The 16,019-nt window shown below is 38.0% G+C and overlaps 2 protein-coding genes across 3 annotated transcripts in view; both read right to left on the bottom strand.

Annotated features, from left to right (window-relative positions):
* Positions 1-1,523: 1,523 nt before the first annotated feature.
* LOC132311205 (G-type lectin S-receptor-like serine/threonine-protein kinase SD2-5) lies at positions 1,524-4,411 on the bottom strand. Its single transcript, XM_059809002.1, has one exon. The coding sequence runs from the start codon at positions 4,210-4,212 to the stop codon at positions 1,687-1,689; it is 2,526 nt and encodes an 841-aa protein (XP_059664985.1). The 5' UTR covers positions 4,213-4,411; the 3' UTR covers positions 1,524-1,686.
* Positions 4,412-7,102: 2,691 nt separating this feature from the next.
* LOC132311204 (probable sugar phosphate/phosphate translocator At1g06470) overlaps positions 7,103-16,019 on the bottom strand; it is a 49,317-nt gene continuing 40,400 nt past the window's right edge. For both annotated transcript variants that reach the window (XM_059809000.1, XM_059809001.1), the window contains 2 exons: positions 10,668-10,824; positions 7,103-7,541 (listed from right to left, as the gene is read on the bottom strand). In XM_059809000.1, the coding sequence (XP_059664983.1) occupies positions 10,707-10,824 (118 nt within the window). In that variant the 3' untranslated portion in view covers positions 7,103-7,541; positions 10,668-10,706. The remainder of the gene's footprint in view (positions 7,542-10,667; positions 10,825-16,019) is intronic.

Raw genomic sequence — 16,019 nt, 5'->3', positions numbered from 1 at the left:
TCACTGACCATTCTGTTGTGATACTCCAATTAATAGCTGCATTTCTCTGAATATCAGCACCAGTAAGCCTTCTGTACCCAAAAGCTTCCAATAATGATTTAACATTAAACCAAGGATCACTGAAAAGACTGAACTTTATTCCATTACCAATGATAAGCATGTCATACTGAAGGAAATAGCTCCCTCACCCCCAGCAGCCCGCTCCAAACCTCTGAATCACACTTGCTCTAACCCTATACTTGTATCTGAACCGGGCAATCCAGAGAGCAGCTTTGTTTGGAATGAAGTCAAACTTCTAAAGAGACCTTATGCCCAAACCACCTTCAGCCGTAGGTAAAGTAATCACCTTCCATCTGAGCAAGTGAAATGATTTTTTGTCCTGATTTGTCACCCCAAATGAAATCTCTGACCTTTCTCTCTATAGTCTATTGAACCCCAACAGGACTGGTGAAAGTACCACAAAAGATGTGACAGTGAGATTAGAGTCATTATTAATCCAATCTATTTGGAGTCAAATCCTAATATTTTCGTCATCACATTAAGAAAGCAGCATTCATAAGCCTTGCTCGTATCAAGCATGAGCATTAAATTTGTCTTTCACTCTTCTTTTATTTTTTATGTAGTGAACTATTTCATATGCATCTAGAATATTGTGAGATATTTGCTTATTACATCTTTAGACTTTATTTTCTCTCTTTTGTTTTTCTGGGTGGTGAGATGCGATTGGAGGGGTTCTTTTATTCTAGTCTATGCAGACGGTTATTTATACAATAATGCTAATACCTGACATATATCCAAAGAAAAGCATTCTAAATCATCCCAAATCTTCTGCCTTCTAAAAAATACAATGTTTGAAATCTTAAATTCAGCCTTATTCATTTACAGAAAACTACAGTTCCTTACATTGTTTGGAAGTTTCTTTTCATTACCTTGGTCCTGATAAAGTTGATGGCAGTAATGGAGTAGAAGCGATGGCAGTAATGGAGTAGAAGCACGAACGGTGTCTTCCTCCTCCTGATGAACAGCTGCTTCTGTTCCTCGTATGGGCAGAATCATGAAGTTATAGTCTAAGTTGTTTTCGATATCCACCAAACCCTCCAACAACTTCCTCTCTATGGTCTTTTGAACCCCAATAGGATTGGTGAAGGTACCAGCCCAGTAATAATAATAGGAGGATAGGGCTGATTTCACCCAAGATGGTTAATTGAATCATGAATGAGATCAGATGCGGTGCCGTTAACCACAACATATGAGACTGTGAGATACAAGTCATTATTAATCCAATCCATTGGGAGTCAAATCCTAATCTTTTCATCATCGATCACACTGAGAAAGTACCATTCATAAGCCGTGCTCATATCAAGCATGAACATTAAATTTGTCTCTCACTCTTCTTTTAACTTTTCTGTAGTGAACTATTTCATATGCATCTAGAATATTGTGAGTTATTTGTTTATAATTGCAGATTGACGCTTTATTTTCCATCTCTTTTGTTATTTATACAATAATGTTAATAATTGAGATTATTTAAAGAAAAGCATTCTAAATCATCCCAAATCTTCTGCCTTTAAAAAATACAATGTTTGAAATCATAAATGAAAACCTTACATTCAGCCTTCTTCACACTTTTCTTTTTCCTGAATAACACTTTCCTTGCATGAATCATTGTCTGGAAGTCTCTTTTCATTACCTTGGTCCTGATAAAGTTGATGGCAGTAATGGAGTAGAAGCGCGACCGGTGTCTTCCTCCATATGATGAACAGCTGCTTCTGTTCCTCGTATGGGCAGAATCATGAAGTTATAGTCTAAGTTGTTTTTGACATCCACCAAACCCTCCAAGACCTTAACCACCACTGACATGGAAGGCCTCATGGTGAAATCACTTTGAAGACACCATGCAGCAAGCCTCATCATCTCCACAACTTCTTCACGGTGTAGCTGCATATTCTCGCTGTACTTATCAATGATGTATTTAAGTTGTTCCTCTTCTGCTTTTCTCTTGAAAAGACTTAGCAGATGCATTTCTTCCTCAGGCTGAGATCTATCCAAATTTTTCCTCCCACATAAGATTTCAAGAACCACAACCCCAAAACTGTAAACATCTACTTTCTCCGTGATAATGGAGCTTAACCATTCAGGAGCCATGTAGCCCGGTGTTCCCTTCATTGTTGTAACAACTTGGCTTTGGTCCTTGTCAATGAGCTTTGACAACCCAAAATCAGCAACTTTCGCATTGAAATTCTCATCTAAAAGGATGTTTTGGGGCTTGATATCCAAGTGATATATTTTCTGCCTGCACTCTTCATGGAGATAGGCTAGTCCCTTGGCTATGTCAAAGATAATCTTCCTTCTGCATTGCCATCGAAGAGAAACCACCCGTGTTTTAGGAAATATCCACTTATTTAAGGAACTGTTACTCATGTACTCGTAAACCAGAAGCCTATATGATTTCTCAGCACAAAATCCAATCAGCCTAACCAAATTGATATGGTGAATGCTGCCTATCGACTCAACTTCAGCTAAGAATGACTTCTTTACTACACCTATCCCATCAAGATCCTTCACTGCAACTTTTGTGCCATTGCTCAACATCCCTTCATAGACTGAACCAAATCCTCCTTCCCCAAGCTTGCGACTGAAATTCTTGGTCATGGCTTTCACATTTTCATAAGAAAATCTAGTAGCAATACCCGGCAACTGGTCAAGATAATCCTCCTCCTCCACTTCCTTGGATTTTTGTTTCTTTCGGTAAAGGAAAACCCATGTACCAATTATAAGGAACATCCCCACTAAAGCTCCAACACTTGACACTATTATTACAACATGCTCTATTTTCTTTTTAGGAGAATTCTGCACTTTAATAAATGCAGAAGCATTGATTTGCGCCTTCTCATTGTCTATGAGGGAATAAACTTCAGGCAGTAACGAACAATTTCCCGTCTGAGAGCCAGAATGATTTCGAAATACAGCAGCTTTGCAAGAACAGTTCATCAAACATTTGTTCTTGCAGTTCTCCAAGTCTGTTTCTTCGTTGTGTGCAAAACCAAAATAATCAGTGTCCGGGAGCTCAAAAAGACTATGCTGCTGAGAATGACTGCAAGAAACCGGTTTTGTCATGTAGCATCCAAGATCCGGTTGCCTATCAACATTTCGCCTGAAATAGGTTTTTCCGTTGCTGGCTGCTTCAGGACAAGTGCACTGCAGCCACTGCTTTCCCTTTGAACATACACCATATTTTCCACACACCATAGGATACCCACACTCTCCATCAATAAAGTCTGTGAGAAGATCGGCCACCGGTTGCCACTTAAATTCTTTCCATTCATAGACTCTCAAATGCCCATCAGAATCCAACTTCATAAACTGTGCTGCTGATGAGGCAGGATATGTAAATTCACCGAAGCTTTTGTTTTTCGAGAACTGAATATAAGTTTGATTCGTTTTTGCTGATACAGAGAAATTACCCGCGAAAGTATAGTATGACTGTGGTGGATTGGAACCTATGTATGCAACCAACTCTTGATTATTAAGTTTGAGTGAATACTGACCTCTACGCCAATCTGTTGAAGAAATGTTAGAGGTGAGATTTTGCAGCCCAGAATACAGCATCTGCCCAGGTACTAAACAGTCTGTTGGTTGCTCAAAAGACTGCCACACCTGGGTGTTCTTTCCGTCAAAGAGAACAAGGTTCCCCATTTCCGTCAAGTTTAGGCCTGAAACGAGAAAGCCTCCCGTGTTTGTTGACCAAATCGAAGTGCCGTTTTCATCTCTCAAGATCAAATCTCCATCTTGAGTGAGATTCAAAGTAGCACCAATTTGAACAGCGTTCTCTCGGTTAGCAGACCAGACAAGTTGTGCATATTGTATTCCGAAGGTGGTGGTGGTGGTGGTGGTGGTGGTGGTGGTGGTGTTGTAATCGGATGTGTTTTGGAAGATGAGGACACCGAAGAGGCAAGCAGTGTCGTTCAAGTAGCAGTAGAAGCCACACACAAAGCTTGTGCCAGAGCTTCCTCGTCTAAGAAGGATTGGTTGGAGTCTCATCATTTCGAAAGTGGTATTCATGATGTCGGAGGAGCCTCTGTTGATCCATGAACTACTGGACAAGTTGGCCATTGGAGGATACTCACCGAGTTGGGCATTCATCATCCAGTTTAAAGATGACATTGAAAGAGCAAGAAATATAAAACCAGAGCAGCTCAGACTTTGGGCCATTATTCTAATCACAATGTTTTACATCTTCAGAAAAGAAAAGAAAAAAAAAAGGATGAAAAGGGAAGGAGGAAATTGAAAGGAGGAAACAGAATAGGGATAGGGAAGGAGGAAATAGGAAAGAAAAGAGAAGGAAGGAGGGGAAGTCCTTATCACCACAGAAAAGAAAAGGAAGGAGGAAATAGGAAAGAAAAGAGAAGGAAGGAGGGGAAGTCCTTATCACCGCAGAAAAGGAAAGGAAGAGAGGAGTCACTATTTCTTAACTCTCTCATTTTCTTTGAACTTTCAAAGGAACTCTTGCTATCCATAACACTCCATACGCAAATCCAAGTTGTCTCCCATACTTTTCCACCAAGAAAATTGTGATAAGATGCTTCATAATTTTGACATTTCTTGGATAACACCACCACGCCAGTTTGTAATTTTGACTTTCATCCAAAAATAAACTTGGATGTCTCGTACTATTTTATCATGCATGGCCATACTACTCTGAGATTTACTGGTAAGAACTCCATGATTTTTATTTTTTTTTATTTTTTTGTAACATATTTCCACATTGTTCCATCCAACGGCAACCTCTCGCAGTCCGATTTAACCCAAAGAAAACCATCTTGCTCATTTTCTTGACATGGGTTTTTCAGTTTCTTTGTTGATGCCTCCAAAGGAGAGCCAAACTTGTTCACTGAATTCTAGAATAGGCTCCATTTAAATCTCTGAATGTAATTTCTTGAAAAAAAAAAAAAAAAAAAAAAAAAAACTGGTGGCCCCATTGTAAGTACCAGTTGACGCGGTCTTGGAGCAGCCAACATCGACTCTAACTTTCTCTCATTTTCTTTGAACTTTCAAACGAACCATGTGATCCATAACTCTCCATGCGCCAAATTCTATCTTAAGAAGTCGTTGTCTCCTATATTTGCCCAATAAATCACTACTTTTCCACAAAGAAGTTTTTGATAAGATATAGTTTTGACATTTCTCTCTTGTACTTATTCTTGTTTCTTTCTCTGAACAATTTCCTATTCATATTTAATTATTCATTTTAAGTCCCACAACTAGGGTTTTTTTTTTTATTTTTTTTTATTTTATATCTTGACAATGGTTAGTATATTTAGCTTGGAGAGGAGAATTGAACCATGGATCTATAGGGTGAGGGGTCTAAAGGCCTGATGTAACATGGGTTATTTGTCCCACATCGAATCCGGATGAAAAAGTGATTGGGTATAAATGGGTGGGTTACAGTATTACCCAACAGTTTGAGTTTTTGGGTAAATGGACAAACGCCTACTAGTTACAGTTAATATCAGAATCAGTTCAGTCCTAATCCTTGATCTGGTGCCACGTGTTTATAAATAAAGTATTAAGAGTTATAAGTAATTTCATTCATAAACTATATCTATGAAAAAAAAAAAAAAAAAAAGTTCATTCACAAACCACATTGAATAATCATAAGGTAAACCATAAATAAATTTTTTTTTTAGAATTTGGAAAATGCAAGATTTAATTTTTATATAAAAATTACCATTAGTAACTATAATAATGGTTTTTTTTTTTTTTTTAACTATATTTTTAATTTTTTGAAGCAAAACGTTTATTCGAATTTGAATGGTTATAATAAATTTCATTCACAAACTACATCCAATAATCATAAGGTAAACCATAAATAGATTTTTTTTTTTTTTGTCGAATTTGGGAGAGACCAACTTTAATTTTTATATAAAAATCACCATTAGTAACTATAATTTAGTACCACAAATAGGGTTTTACAAAATTTTTGAAGAACCAACTTTAATTTTTAGAAAAATTACCATTAATAACTATAATTTAGTACCATAAATAGATTTTACAAAAAATTTGGGGAGGCCAATTTAATTTTTATGTAGAAAAATGACTATTAATATATATATTTAATAACTAGTACTAAAATTTTGCCAAAATTTTGGAGGGGCCATGGCCACCCCTGCCCCCTCTCCCCCAGCTGCTGCCAAGGGCTCGGCCCAAAAGGCGTTTAGGTGAACCACTCCGGATAAACAAGGGAGTTTGGATGGGAGAAAATGTAACAAGTGTCATTTGTCTCATATCGAATCCGGATGGAAAAAGTGATTGGATATAAATGGGTGGACATGCAGCACTATCCAATAGTTTGAAGTGAACTTTTAGATAAATAGGCAAGCATCCACCCAGTACCCTTTATCACTCTCCTTGGCTAGTGTGTCATTTTAACTTCCATTAAAAAATAAATAAACTTGATGCATGGCCATACTATTTTATCATGCATGGCCATACTACTATGGGATTTACTGGTAAGAACTCCATGATTTTTTTTTTTTTTTTTTTTTAAACATATTTCCGAATTATTCCTGAATTTGTTTGAAACCGAAATTTCTGTGGTCCATCCAACGGCAGCCTCTCCGTTCTTCGGCGAGGTAGTCCGATTTAACCCAAAGAAAACCATCTTGCTCATTTTCTTGACATGGGGTTTTCAGTTTCTTTGTTGATGATCCTCCAAAGGAAAACTAAACGCGTTCACTGAATTCTATAATAGGCTCCATTTAAATCTCTGAATATAATTTCTTTAAACGAAAAAAAAAAAAAAAAAACACCGAAATGGGAGTTATCGCAACAATTCAAATTCCAGAGGAAAAAAAACATGTTTTTATGGTGCATTGATAAAGCAAGACCTACTCTATTCAAATTCCAGAGTTAGCCCAACAATTGAGAAAATAAGTACCAACAAAGTGTCTAAAGCTGAAGAAAAAAAAAAAAGTGTAGTAATAGATTTTCGATTAGTAGCAATCGAATATTAAACAGGATTTCACCTGAGAAATAATTTCCACAGGAATATCACACCGATGACAGAGTAACATGGCATCTAAAACAATGTATACTAGAAACATTGAAGAAGAATAAAAACAAAATGCACACTCAAAACTGTTTATAGATTGCCTTGCTCGTCATCTACACTTTCAATATTTTTAACAGTGGAAAAATAGTAACAAAAAATGAATCGAAGTCGAATTTCGCATCCATCTGTTTATTATAGCTTGCCTTGCGCATGCATTCTGATGCATGATACAATATACAATATAATGAACATATACAAAATCATTCCATAACAAATGGGCACTTCTGCTAACCATGGACCTAGTGGATGGTAAAAAGTTGTTAGGCTGACTCCTGATTGATGACAACTTCTCTCTTTTCCCCCCAACTGAGCGAATAAAGAAACCATTGAAACAGAAAGGCAAAGACTGAAAAACTAAGGAATCAGTGAATGCTGCCATTCCGACATTCGCCAAAACTTACACCAACATTAGCTTTTCCTTCAAGCAAACCTGAGTATCAGTGACAAAACCAGGAATTTATTTTACGGGGGCACATTGAACATAATATATATATATACTTTCAACTAACAATGCAACAAGGCAACAAGCCAAAAATTAGAAGTGTAATAACAGTGCGATAATCAAAGATTCAAATAGTATGTCACAATTCATAGACAAAAAAATAAATAAAAAATGCAGTAAAGAAAAATTCAGAAACATAAAATACAGATAGGAAATTCATAAAATTCCGGGTAAAATGCAAAAAGAAAACCTGAACTATTGGCCTATTGCAACAAACACCCCTGAACTATTAATTTGTTGCAGTTAAGGACAATCCGACAGGTGGGTTGATTGGAAAAATCAAAAGACAATTGTACCCTTACTAAAATGACGTTTTGGCACTTGTACACTTAATTGTATGACGTGGCAACTGTAATCTCAAAGACCAGTTAAAAAATGACACATCACCCAACACCAACACCCCTCTCCCACTTTCTCTCTCTACCACCATCAACAAGCCAATCTCACTCTCTCTCTCTAACCCATCTACCCTTTTTTCCATTCTCTCTCTACAAACATCAATCCGGCCAAATCTCTCCCACACACACACACACACACACACATATATATATATATATATATATATATATATATATTAATGCGTATATATATACATATAGACACATACAGAGAGGGATGGAGATAAATATATATATATATATATATATAGACACAGAGAGAGGAAAGATGGAGCCGTTCAAGACTCTGGGATGCACGATTCATGTCGACCATGCTCCAAGAGCACAACGGCGATACTCTAAACGTCGTCGACCCGAGCTCTAATGAGATTTTGCATCAACAAATGTCAGACCAGACCATGCTCTCGATTCGGGTTCACCAAAACAAGCAACTGGGTCTCAATCTCAACCATTAAATTCGGCAGCGAGTGTGAAGACAAAAAGGGGGTGTATCGCCGGCGTAGTTAGGGTTCCGACGAGGAGCGTGAAGGCGCCGGCAGAGAGGAGTAGTGAGGGTTTTGTTTGGGTTTCAAATCCTCTGTTTCATTCAAACCCACATCTGAATTCCAATTACAGTCCTTGATCCATCACTTTTGAATTCTTCGATTCTCCGGACAACTGTAATTGCATAATTACACAAGCACAGCCCAAAATTAAGGAGTCTATGCCTAGAGGTACGAGCAAGATATATATATATCCACCTTTTAAACCCATAGCAGTATTGCTCCTGTGCTATGTTATCTCCTTTACACCAGAAAAATTACATATAATTTTGATGGTTGTTACTTGGGGAATCTGGGTTAGATTAATCTTGGAGGATTTATCAGAAATCCCACGAGCATTATTCTTCTCGATCTGGTTTTCTATCAAGGCAGAGGTGTTAACTTTATTGCAAGGCATCAGTGAGGGTTCTTTTATATTAAGACGTATCCAGCTGATAGAGGGAGATGTTGAGGTTCTTGTTGATTGGGTATTATCACCATCTGTTTTAAACATATGTTTGAAGTTATTCAAATTTCAAGCTATATATATACAGATAGAGGGAGGAAGAAAGAAAGGTGTAGGTCGGCATTTTTTTTTTTCCCACGAAGAAGATGAATAGTGTTTCCAACTATATATATTTGTGTGCATATATAGACATGAGGATAAGGGTGTGTTTGTGTTTGGGTGTCACAATAAGGGGAATCAAGTTTTTTCATATTTATAAGGGTATTATGGTCTTTAAATTTTATATTATCTGCCATGTGACCGCACGTGATATTTTAACAGTGAGTTTTGACCAGCACAACGCCTGATGGGGCTATCTGCAACAAAAATTGTGTAGTAGGGAGGAAGTGGGGAAGGGGGGTTTTTGCATTTAACCCTAAATTACTGTAATAAATCTGAAGAAGAAAAAAAGAATAATAGAGAGAAAAGAAGGTTACTGCACATATATGATATACATGAGTGAACAAGCAGACTGTTGTCCCAATGTCTATTGCTACTGTTATTGAGGATAACACAAGTTGGATTGATGTGTATGGTGCTTTCTCAGTTTGCTCTCTGCCCAATGAAGCTAATGTTGTTGCTCACCATTTAGCTAGTTGGGCATATAAAGTGGAGAGACTTTTTATTTTTGACTTTTGAGATTCCAATTTGTATTGGAGAGACTGCTACTGCTGATGTAAGGGTTTAGTGTAACCCACTAATCTTCTTGCCTTTAAAGAAGAAATTTAAAAAAGGAAAAATGCACTTGCCGCAACTTGATTACTTGAGAACTTCATTAAATATAAAAATGAGATATCCATTGCAGCTAGGTGCAGAACATCCTCAACAACCCAACTCATGTTACCAAGGATGGAGCCAGCATGGGACCAGGGGGGGCACGTGCCACCCCTGGGCCTAGGCTAGCATACTAATTTTTTAATATATATATATATATATATATGCTTATAATTTGTAAAGTACTACATAATGCCCCCCTTAAAATTATTTTTTTCTAAAAATCTCTCTAATTCTTTCTTTCTTTTCCGTTTTACTCTTCTTCCTCTTCAATTTTTATTTTTTTATTATTCTATTTTATTACTATTATTCATTTTATTATTATTATTTTGTATTCTCTTCTAATGTTGCATTCATTTTCTTCAATCAAACCCTAATTCTTTTGAACATATTATTTTGTCCATATAAGCTTAAAGATAGTCTTCTAAGATTAATCCTTCATATACATATATATATATATTCCAACAAACTCAATTTTCAGGTAACTAGAAATGATTTATACAAATTTGCTGTGATTTTAAATAAAAAATACAAATTGTATATTACCCTAGGTTGATTTATGTGGCAATAATTAAACCAACGTGCCCAATATTGATTGTGAGTCAATATTTTATATTAAAATATCATTGTGCCCAATATTTAACCAATACAACCACCACACCATCCTTTTTTTAGATATTCCATTACACCATCGTAAGTCATTTTATTTTATTTTATCTAGTGCACTGTCAATTCTAACAACCACCCCCCACCCCCACCACCACCACACACACACAAACACCCCCCTGCATGCTACATGAATCAACAAACTCTAAAAGCAAGGCATTTCTTAAAGAGGAGATGGAGAAAGGCTTACATAAGTATGGGAGATTCAGATAACATGATATCAGAAAGTTCAAGGGCCATCATCTTGATCATCCATCTCCTCAAGAATGACATATTTTGCAGCAGCATTGGTTGTTTGTGGCCCCGCCACATCATCACTTGCTTCCCCCTTTTGTAGCTTCTGGTACCTGTGGAATTAAGATATAAAAAATAAAAAATAAATAAAAATTCAGATATTCATGTCAAAGACTTCAAATACTAGATTAAGAATGCAACATGTGATTCATAACTAATAAATTATGGAAGTCAATATGTTGTGGGTCTTATGAAGCTAAAGTCAAATTCTTTAATTTTATCATTGTTAGAATGTTTTATATATATTGGGTCATTATGTAATTACATATAGTTGGTAGGGCCCTTGTGTTATTAAGTCTTGTATCCTTTATATAAGCCTACATAGGCTTATTAGGTTTTGAGTGAAATATACAAGAAACATGTCTGCACTCTCTCTCACTCTCTCTCTCTCTCTCATGATTTTGAACATGGTATCAGAGCTACACGAATTCATGGGTGTGAGTCTGTAATTGTGTAGTTCTTGTATAAGATCGGAATCGCGATTGTGGTGTTGGTGTGTCTCTGCCTCGTTCGTCGTTGCCGGCAGCTCCTCGTTCACCGTCGTCAGATCTAAAGCCTCGTTCGTCGTCATCAGATCTGAAGCTTGTTCGTCATCGTCTCTGCCTCGTTCGTCGTCGCCGGCAGCTTCTCTTTGGTTGTCAGCAAGCTCGCCGACATCTACTGTCTTGATTTGCAGAGGTGAGGTTCATCGATTCGCGTTTTTTTGGCCGGAAGTTGCGGAGGTCGCTGCTTATTGATTCGGCTGTTGCTTGTGACTGGGTTGCCGTCGTCTCTGCTGCATTGTTCACCGGCGTTTGTGAAGGTGTGAAGAAGAAGACCCGTGTTTGGCTATACAGTTATGCCATTCCAACCCTGGGATAGCTATTATAACCCTAGTTTACTAAAACCAGGATAGCACAGATCCGACCCGTTTGCCCAGATCCGGTTCATTTTCCAGATCTAGTTTGTTTGACCAGATTCGGCCCGTTTGACCAAATTCGGCCCGTTTGACCAGATCTGGCCCGTTTGCCTAGTTCCGGCCCGTTTTCCAGGTTTGGCCAGAATACAGATTTTGCATTTTTTTTTTTTCTCTGTTTTGCTAGGTTCAACATGACGTCCAGTTCAGATTTGCTTTCTCCCACATCCAGTTTTCATTCTCCCATGACTTCCGTTAAACTCAATGGGAAGAATTACATACTGTGGGCTAAATCTGTTGCAATTTTTCTCAAAGGTAAAAGTCTTGGTACTCATCTGACTAAAGATAAACTTAAGGAAACTGATGCTTCTATTGATGCATGGGAAAAGGAAGATGCTCAGATCATCTCTGTGATGTTAACCAGTATTGAACCCCAAATCAGTTCAACTTTACTTTATTTGGATACTGCCAAGGAGATATGGGACAGATTGAAGCAATTGTATTCTGGAACAAGTAATATCACCCGTGTTTATGAGCTCTATAAGTAGTACTTCAATCTTGAACAAGGTAATCACAGTATCGAAGAGTATTATTCCAAAGTTACGGGAGTCTGTGAGGAGCTGAATATGTATCAGCCCATTACTGCTGATGTTCAAAGTATGCAACAACAACGCGAGGACTTTAATGTTATCCGTTTTCTTACTCGTTTGTCATCAGCATATGAGTCTATTCGTGCATAGATTATGGGCAGTCCCACACTTTCATCTCTTGCTGATGTGTTTTCTCGACTTCAGTGTGCTAAACTTGCAAATGACACCTCAAATTTGAATAATGGGCAGAGTGGTGAGCGTTCAGCATTGGTAGTTTCAAAGGGTGAACATAATGCTTACCATGGAGGTCGTGGGGGACGCTCCACAAGTGGTGGTCGTGATTCACGGGGAGGACGTGTCCATGGCAGGGAATCACGAAAATGTACTCATTGTGGCCTTTCTAATCATACAGTGAATTTTTGTTGGGACCTTCATGGCAAATCATCTAGTTATGCAAATCAAGTTTCCTATTCTCCGAATGATGTTGCTTCTGGATCTCATCACGTAGCTGAATCAAATACGGACCCTGTTCCACGTGATGAGTATACTCAGTTTTTGTCTTATAAGCAAGCATTTAATTCATCTTCCACGGCTACCTTTGCCCAGTCAGTCAGGTACTGCACACACATGTCTATTGTCTTCCACTCGCAGTCCTTAGATCATAGACACTCGAGCATCCGATCATATGACTGGATGTTCTTCTCTTCTATCTGACTTTAATTATGTACCTCCTTCTCAAAGTGGTACTCTTGCTAATGGTTCATCCACTAAGGTTTCAGGTTTGGGCACAACTAAACTTAGTGATTCCTTGTCTCTCCCGTTTGTTTTATATGTTCCTCAGTTTCTCTTTAATTTAATGTCTATCAGTAAACGTACTAAATCTCTCCAATGATCTGTTACATTTTATCCTACTTCTTGTGTGTTTCAGGATCTCAAGACGAAGAAGATAATTGGCACGGGACATGAAGCTGGTGGCTTATATTACTTTGATTTGGAACCTTATCCTGTGGCTCTTTAGTCTTCTCTGTCTCCATTCCAGCGGCACTGTCGTCCTGGTCACCCATCACTTCAAGTTTTGCAGTGTCAAGTTCCGAGTCTTAGTCATTTGAAATTCTTGTCATGTGAAGTTTGTTAACTTAGAAAGCACCATCGCGTGTCTTTCAAGTCTAGGGTTAATAATTGTGTCTCTAGTCCTTTTCATTTGGTTCATTCAGATGTATAGGGTCCAATAAAGCATTCTTCAATCAATAAATTTCATTATTCTGTGACATTTGTAGATGATTATTCTCGCCTGACTTGGTTGTTTCTAATGAAAGATCGTTCTGAGTTATTTTTACTTTTTCAAAAATTTTGAAAAGAAATCAAAACTCAGTTTGGATGCCTAATTCGTATTCTACGTTCTGATAATGCTAAGGAATATTCTTCAACCCCCTTTGATACATATCTTAGTGATAAAGGAATTATTCATCAAAATTCATGTGTTTATACTCCTCAACAAAATGGAGTTGCAGAACGTAAGAATTGACACCTCTTAGAAGTAATCCGTGCTCTTTTGTTTCATATGCTTATGCCTAAACGTTTTTGGGGTGATGCTGTTCTTACTGCCTGTCATCTTATTAACCGTATGCCGTCCTCTGAATTAGATGGCAAATCTCCACATTCTATTTTATTTCCTGATTCTCCCTTGTTTTCTCTTAGTCATAGAGTTTTTGGATGTGTATGTTATGTCCACAATCTTGGTCCTGGTTTTGATAAACTAGACCCACGTGCCACAAAGTGTGTATTTCTTGGATACTCTCGTTCTCATAAAGGTTATCGCTGTTATAGTCCTGTTTCTCAACGATACTTTATTAGCGCGGATGTAACTTTTTGTGAGTCCATCCCATATTTTTCAGATACTGATTCACTTCTTGATATCACTCCTAAGTCGCCTCTTCCTGCGGTTCCTCTTCCTTCACTTTCTCTTCAACCTAGATCTCCTTCGCCTGCCCCGTTACAGGTGTACACTCGAAGACCAAAGCGATCTGTTGTCATGCCTCCTCCGTCGTCTTCAGAGTCTTTGGATCCAACACCATCCGTTGTGTCTGATACCTTGTCCATTGCACTTTGTAAAGATACTCGCTTGTGTGTCACTAATCATCCCATTACTCATTATGTCTCTTATAATTCCTTATCGCCATCCTTCTCATATTTTTCATCTCAGTTGTCTACTACATTTGTTCCTAAGACTGTGCAGGCTACTTTGTCTGATTCAGGCTGGAGGAAAGCAATGCAAGATGAAATGGATGCTTTGCATCAGAATGGTAGTGGAATCTTGTTCCATTACCTCCAGGTGCCAAGCCTGTTGGCTGTCGCTGGGTATATACTGTGAAGTATCTTCCAGATGGGTTCGTTGAGCGTTTAAAAGCACGTCTGGTTGCCAACGGTTATACCCAGACTTATGGTATTGACTATGATGAGACGTTTGCCCCCGTTGCTAAGATTTCTTCTATTCGTGTTTTGATTTCTCTTGCTGTTAATAGACATTGGCCTCTGTTTCAGTTAGACGTTAAAAATGCCTTTGTGCTTGGTGACTTAACAGAAGAGGTTTATATGGAGCAACCACCTGGGTTTGTTGCTCAGGGGGAGTTATCTTCACACTGTTTGTCGCCTTAAAAAGGCCCTGTATGGATTGAAACAATCTCCATGGGCTTGGTTTGGAAAATTCTCTGAGGCGGCATTAAAATTTGGTCTTAACAGATGTCAAACCGACCATTCAATATTTCACCAGCGCATTAAAGTTGGCTTCATATTTCTTGTGGTGTATGTAGATGATATTGTGATCACAGGTGATGATTCTGAAGGCATTGCTAAGTTAAAGTTGTTTCTGCAATATCGATTCCATACTAAAGACTTGGCTAAACTTAGGTATTTCTTAGGTATTAAAGTTGATAAATCCAAGAAGGATACAAGTTTATCCCAACGAAAATATGTGTTGGACTTATTAGAAGAAACAGGTATGTTAGGTGGTCGTTCGGTTGATGCTCCTATGGATTCAAATACAAAACTTGTGTCTGATGAGGGTGATCTATTTAATGACCCGGGCAGATTTCGTCGCCTTGTTGGGAAATTAATTTATCTCACTATCACTTGACCTGATATTTCATATGCAGTTAGTCTTGTAAGTCAGTTCAGGGGAGCCCCTAGAATGCCACATTGGATTGTTGTTCTTCGGATTATCCGATATAACAAGCAAGCTCCAGGTTTTGGGTTACTATATAAATCAAATGGTCATCTCAGGGTGGAAGGTTTTACAGATGCTGACTGGGCTAGTTCTCCTTCAGATAGGAGATCTACTACAGGCTACTGCACATTTGTAGGAGGAAATCTTGTTACATGGCGAAGTAAAAAGCAAACGATGGTAGCTCGATCTAGTGCTGAAGCTGAGTACAGGGCAATGACCCATACCACTAGTGAGTTGACATGGATACAACATTTTCTAAAAGAACTTGTGTTGACAGTTGAAGCTCCTACTCCATTGTTCTGTGATAATCAAGCAGCAGTTCACATTGCATCACATCCTGTGTTTCATGAGAGGACCAGACATATTGAAGTTGATTGTCACTTTATTCGAGAAAAAATATTACGTGGGAGCATCTCTACTCCATTCGTGAAGTCTGAAGATCAATTAGCTGATATGTTTACCAAATCATTGGGTCATAACCGGTTAAGAACTATCTGTTCCAAGCTGGGATTATTTTATATATATTCTCTAGCTTGAGGG

This window comes from Cornus florida, unplaced genomic scaffold (genome assembly GCF_030987335.1).
Source record: "Cornus florida cultivar Cherokee Brave unplaced genomic scaffold, ASM3098733v1 CherokeeBrave_3.0.0_Hap2_Chr06, whole genome shotgun sequence".
Taxonomy (NCBI): domain Eukaryota; kingdom Viridiplantae; phylum Streptophyta; class Magnoliopsida; order Cornales; family Cornaceae; genus Cornus; species Cornus florida.
Note: the sequence above shows the minus strand (reverse complement) of the source record. Positions and strands in the feature narration are given on the sequence as shown.

Coding starts and splice junctions, on each gene's coding strand:
- LOC132311205 (XM_059809002.1), bottom strand. CDS start 4,212: ATGGCCCAAAGTCTGAGCTGCTCTGGTTTTATATTTCTTGCTCTTTCA.